Source organism: Monopterus albus, unplaced genomic scaffold (genome assembly GCF_001952655.1).
Source record: "Monopterus albus unplaced genomic scaffold, M_albus_1.0 scaffold221.1, whole genome shotgun sequence".
Taxonomy (NCBI): Eukaryota; Metazoa; Chordata; class Actinopteri; order Synbranchiformes; family Synbranchidae; genus Monopterus; species Monopterus albus.
The window spans coordinates 710,142-716,176 of record NW_018128101.1 but is presented as its reverse complement, the minus strand read 5'-3'; the positions used below and the strand labels follow the sequence as shown (position 1 = coordinate 716,176).

General features: G+C 40.8%; 1 protein-coding gene and 1 long non-coding RNA gene across 2 annotated transcripts in view; both read right to left on the bottom strand.

Annotated features, from left to right (window-relative positions):
* Window positions 1-249: 249 nt before the first annotated feature.
* Window positions 250-3,567, bottom strand: rpl7a (ribosomal protein L7a). Its single transcript, XM_020619478.1, has 8 exons — window positions 3,469-3,567; window positions 2,474-2,594; window positions 2,139-2,276; window positions 1,745-1,885; window positions 1,355-1,434; window positions 945-1,075; window positions 487-556; window positions 250-389 (listed from the first exon to the last, which is right to left on the bottom strand). The coding sequence occupies exons 1-8, from the start codon at window positions 3,469-3,471 to the stop codon at window positions 285-287; spliced, it is 789 nt and encodes a 262-aa protein (XP_020475134.1). The 5' UTR covers window positions 3,472-3,567; the 3' UTR covers window positions 250-284.
* Window positions 3,568-4,303: 736 nt separating this feature from the next.
* LOC109971335 (uncharacterized) overlaps window positions 4,304-6,035 on the bottom strand; it is a 3,612-nt gene continuing 1,880 nt past the window's right edge. The window contains exon 3 of the long non-coding RNA XR_002276535.1: window positions 4,304-4,948. This is a non-coding gene — a long non-coding RNA (uncharacterized LOC109971335). The remainder of the gene's footprint in view (window positions 4,949-6,035) is intronic.

Here is a 6,035-nt window from a genome sequence, read left to right as displayed (position 1 = left end):
AACAACCCCATCGTTTTACACCTATTGAAGTTGTTGGTGCTGCTGTCGTGAGTCGTCTACCCTCCTAACAACAATTTCTTAGATCCGTCCCATTACTGGCTAATCAGTTTATCACATCACTAGTCCCTCACAGATTACACACAGTCAAATATGAATGTTCCCAACATAAATGATGAAAATCAATTCAAGTTGCAACTTGGTTCCAAAATACTATATTTAGTTTTAACAACAATAAAAACCAACAGTCTATTAGGATGTACATTTTTTTTTTTATTCCAAACAATTTAACCAAGCTTGGTTGCCAGCTCCTTGGCCTTGGCTTTCTCCAGCTTCGAGATGCGGGCTGTGGACCTGGGGCCCATGATACCGCCTCCCCAGTGACGGCGAATCTGGAACAAGTTTGAAAATAGATATAATGCTGCACTTTGTTTTTTTAAACACAAACATAATTTCACTCATGGAGATACTACAGTTATTAATGCTCACCTCCTCATATCTGTCATTGTAGTTGGTCTTGATAGCTTCAACAAGCTTGGCAAGTGCACCTTTATCCTCACTAGGACAGAAAACCAGTGAATACAGTACTGACAGTTTACAGATGATGCTACCAAGCAGGACGGAATGATTTAAAAAAAGTATTCCCCCCCCCCCCCCCTTCACAAAAAAGAACCATATTATTACTGTTGTGTTCATGGCTGCAGCACACAATCCCAATATTGCATTAAATCTCACAAATCAGTAAAATTGCTAAATAGCCCTACTGTGTGAACTGGTGACAGAAATAGCCTAATATTGATCAGGAACTGCTGCAGCAGAAACTGCCCTGTACACACCAATTCCAGACAGGTTCATGGGTACTGAAATGACCCTTAAACTCATCAGAACATCTAACAGCCACACAGTCCTAGTAGTCAAGAAACTACTCAGTATATGTGCATACTTACGGGTTAACCTGTGTGAAGGCAACTGAAGTGCACGTCTTCCTGTGCACCAGTCTGCCCAGTCTAGCCTTGCTCTTTACGATACAGTATGGGACACCCATCTTGCGGCACAGAGCTGGCAGGAAGACAACGAGCTAGAAAAACACAGGAATCAAATGAGAAATATTAGTATTTCAGAAATAGATATGCAACTCCATCAAAACAACTGGCGAGTCTGACCATGAACTGTAATATCTACAATAAATGTTGATCTGTGGTCTTTGCTCAGGGTTAAAAAGCTCGTATGTTTGGATCCACACAGTGAATTCAGGTGAAGAAATTCAGACATCATCGCCAGTGACCACTTTCTAGACCTAACTGTGATCCAGTACAGCAAGTTCCACTGCTGCAGAGATAGTGAATGACAGCTTTACCTCAACTGGATCCACATCATGGGCAATGATGACCAGCTGTGCCTTTTTGCTCTCCACCAGAGAAGTGACAGTATTCACACCTGTAAGTAAGGAGAAAACAAGACTTCACTTCTGAGCAAAAGGCCCCCTGCCCTAAAACTATTTGTCATTTTGGCCAGTGCTCAGGGTTAAAAAGCTCAAAAGACATCAAGGCAAGTTTCAGGTGAAGAAATTCAGGTCATCACTGCATCCAGGCCACACTGTTAAGTTTATAAGACAGCTCCTAACATTAACAAACGGTCAGAGACAATATTCACTGGTTTGTTCCAGTTCTTTGTGATGGCAAACTCCAATAAATCAATATAAAATTATCAATTACACTAATGCCTTTAGTTCTTCTGTGCACCTCACCTGCACGGAGGACAGGGGGTCTCTTGGTAGGGGCATCTCCCTTTCCAGCAGCCTTCTGCTCAGCACGAGCCATCAGCCTCTGCTTCTTCTCCTGCTTGGTCTCTGGCCTGTACTTGTGAGCCAGCTTGAACAGCTGTGTAGCTGAGAAAGAAGAAAAAGTAAAATACAACTCACATTCAACCACAACATGTGGGCACAGAATAATATAGCAGCCGCATCAGTGATCTTGGTGGAAAAGGTCAGCACAGCTGTTCAGATACATTTTCTTTCACATCACTCGCAAAGCCACAGTGGTACTGTGTTGTGGATCCATAAGCTTTCCTTGAAATGCCACACGAACAATTTATTACCTGCTGTAATTCAAAAACTATTTAATGAAAGGGAAGGGGGATACAATTTAAGGGGTCAGTTAAATTTCTTGCAGGGGGAACCTTCAGACGCTTGTAGAGGATGGAGCGCTGCCTCTGCAGGCGAATATAACGAGGCCATTTTACAAAGCGTGTCAAATCACGCTTTGGCTGAATATCCTGGCCTGTGGGAAAAGACAGAAAACAATGTTTAGTAGCTGCCATTAACCTGAAGGAAAAGTCTTTGGTGTTGTGTGTGGGGTGCATCAGCGATCTTGGTGGGAAGTTGTCTTCAGTGTTGTTAAGATAGCAAATATTCTTTCACATCATCTGCACCATTACATTTTCCAGGTCTTCCAAAATGTCATCTTTGGCTACTTACCGATGCCAAAGTTCTTTGGCCTCTTCTCAAACAGGGGGTTAACAACTTTCTTGGCCTCATGCTTCTTGGCCACAGAAGGGGCAGGTGCCACCTTCTTCCCCTTAGCCTTTTTTCCCTTAGGCTGTCAGGAAGAAAACAGTATTAGGATACATTGAAGGGAGTCGTTTGAACCAACTTCGCTAGTTTAAAGCCGGGCCTATTGCTATGTATGAGGTAAATGACTTTAATCTAAATTTGATGTGAATAATTCTTGCACTGCTCCAAATCTGGGCTTTAGCATTCACTGCTCCGTGTGCAGGTGAACGTCGTCCATTGACTATTAGTTTCTTAAAAATGTTTCCAAAGCACATCAAGCATAAATCTCATAGCTGGTCACTCTATACTGATGTTCACGACATACAAGTTAGCACAAACCATGTTGAATACGATGTAACCCAACATGTTAACGATGTAGTTTCGATGCTACCACTGTAAAACAAATTTACAAACCCGAACATTTTTCAAGTATATAGCTACAAAACACAAAAACGTGGATTATATGTGTGCTACGGTGCTATCTATGGCGTTAGCTTAAGCAATATTACCAACACAAGCAATGCTCAATCCCATTACCTTAACAATACCTGGTAAATCGATGGACACACAAAAAAGTCCCGTTGTCTTCCCACTGGTGATATTAAATGCTGGTACAACTCATAAACACCCCGAAACCGTGTAATATTTGGGCCAACGTGCTCCCAAAATCAAGCGTGTTCACCAACGTTAGCTTTAGCTGATAACAGGGAGTCATTCGTACCGGGTACACTAGGGTCACTTCAACTGAGTTCTACTCAAAAACACCACAACATCTACGAACAATATTGACACTATATCTACAAACACGCTTCGCTGAATTCGTCGATACATTCTACAATATAGGATTAGGCACAAAAAGATAGATGTAAACAGATACAACACCTACAACATTTCTACAGACGAAACAGCTATGCACCTACCATGTCGGTTCAGGCAGAAAGGAAGAGCAAGGCATTCTGGGTAGCGTTAATACCGCGAGGTTGGCGGTGTACGTGGCCTCAAGCGCTGTTCTGAAATCAGATGTCAGAATGACTCGCCGCTTCTCTTTTATAGTTTTAAAAATTAAGTCACTGACTTAGGATCCGTGTTACAGTGTCAGTCTCAAAATTTCCATAATCTTTTAAAATAAATTATACAATGTACATTAGTCATTTGATTATACATTTTAATAATAGTAATAATATTTTCTTATTTTAAAACTTGAATCCTTTCAATTTAATATGAATTTATTCTATTTACTAAACTTTACTAAAAGATCTCACTGTGAGCTTGGGGACCCATTTAACCGAAGCACAAAGTACGTCACTTCCATAAACAACAAAATACATAATAATTATATAGCCTACTGTATATTAATGATTATATCTAACAGTAGCTAATTCTATCTATCTAGTTTCTGTGATATTAGCAAATACATGATAAAGATACACTATCTACTCTGCACCACACAAAGACAGATACAGTTAATAGCTAAAGCTTGTGAACAGTTAACTGGAACATTAGGATGCTTAAGAGCCAGACATTTCCCTCAGACCCAAATCAGAGCTAAAAGAATGTAAACACTGGACTTAGACTTGACAGATGGACACATCACTGTGTGTCTGCTGGATGTGAAAACAAGCAGCTGTTTGCTGAGTCTGCCATATCAGCTTAAATGGTGATGATATTGTATTTTTCTATTTATGGTATCGATACACCTGCATATTAAGCCATCAATAAATAAAGGAGACCAGACAAGCAGCTGCAAGGGTTGTTTGTATGTTTATGTGCTTTATTGCAATAATGTATTTGCATGTTGATATCTATTTAAACACACACATTTGTTTTTCTATAGTTGTGAGGACACTCATTCTGCCAAACCCCAATCTAAGATGAACCTAATTCTAACCCTAACCCTAAAGCCGAACGCTAACCCTCAAACAGCCCTTTGGTATTGCAAGGACTGGCCAAAATGTCAACACAACAGCAGCACTGAACAAAAATTTGTCCAGACACCCACAGAAAGACACAGAAACACACACATGTGGATCATTATCTATGGCTAAAAAAAAACAAGAACTTTTGAACAATAAACACTAAAACACATGAGGAAATCATCTATTTCTTTTTACAATCATCTATTGCAGAACAGAACAATCATTAGAGAAACAGATTTTTTTTTTTTTAACAGTAAAACTTCCAGTAGTTTGCTGTGATATGTCATGAACTGACAGCAAAGGTCAGTAGGAGGAAAGTGATAATGCTGGTAGAGACATGCTGAGAATAAACCAGGTGTGTATTTAGATGGATCAAATGGATGGACGGACAAGACGGCGATCTGTTCTCCTCCTTCTCCTCCTTTTGTCCCATGGGTGGCTTGTTGATGACAAGATGCTCCCCTATTCATAGAAGATGCGGTGTCTAGAAAAAGAACGAAGCAGAAGAAGGAAGAGGTTCATTATCCTGGGGTTTGCGTTATGTTACGCTACTCCTACTAGACTTCCTGCTTGAGAGAGTCCCTGTTTAGCAGCAACTAAAGGCATCATAAAAGCATGTAAGAAGAAAAATATATTATATAGAAAATTTCTGAAATCACTATGTTCAAAGTGTTTATTTTGTCATATGCACAGTTAGGAAACGTGTTTCCCTGTACAATGAAATTCTTACTTTGCTGTCCACATGAATGCCACAAAATACAAATGAAATATAAAGTAGATAAATAACACAAAATCTAAGGCACTTTAAGCAGCAGCAGATGCAGCAATATAGTAAAAAAAATATGTAGATATATATATACAAGAATATAACAATGTACGCTGCATGGGAGCAGCATGTGCAGCAGTCAACAGTCATTGTGCAATTATGCATGTACAAACTGAGAATGTAAACAATACAACACGTATTTCCTGGTAATAAACTCCTCAGCTGTTTAGGAGTCTGATAGCAGAGGGAAAGAAAGAGTTTTTCAGTCTACTGGTCCTGCATTTCACACTTCTGAACCTCTGGCCAGAGGGTAGTGGCGTTAACAGTCCGTGCTGGGGATGGGTGGGATCTTTGAGGATGAGGCAGCTTTCCTATGCACCCTGTGGTGGTAAATGCTCTGCCGAGAGGGCAGTGGAGTCCTGGTGATCTTCTCCACAGTCTTTACCACTCTCTGCAGGCACTTGCGGTCCATAGTAGTAGTGCTGCCATACCAGACGGTGATGCAGCTGGTCAAGATGCTCTCAATGATGCAGCTGTAGAAGTTGCAAAGGATCCTAGGCGACATGCCATGAGCAGCCATTTCTCCATTACACACAGTCATGTGACCCAGAAGAGGGTTTTTATATTTAATTGGTAGGTGGTCAACATCTGTGACATTACCAAGCAGGCAGAGTGACAGGGATGGGGGGGATTCTACAGCTCAAGATGGTGGAGTTTCTCAGTCACCGTAAAAACCAATTTTTGCAAAATCATGCCATCCATCCATCCATCCATTTTCTTCCGCTTATCCGGGACTGGGTCGCCG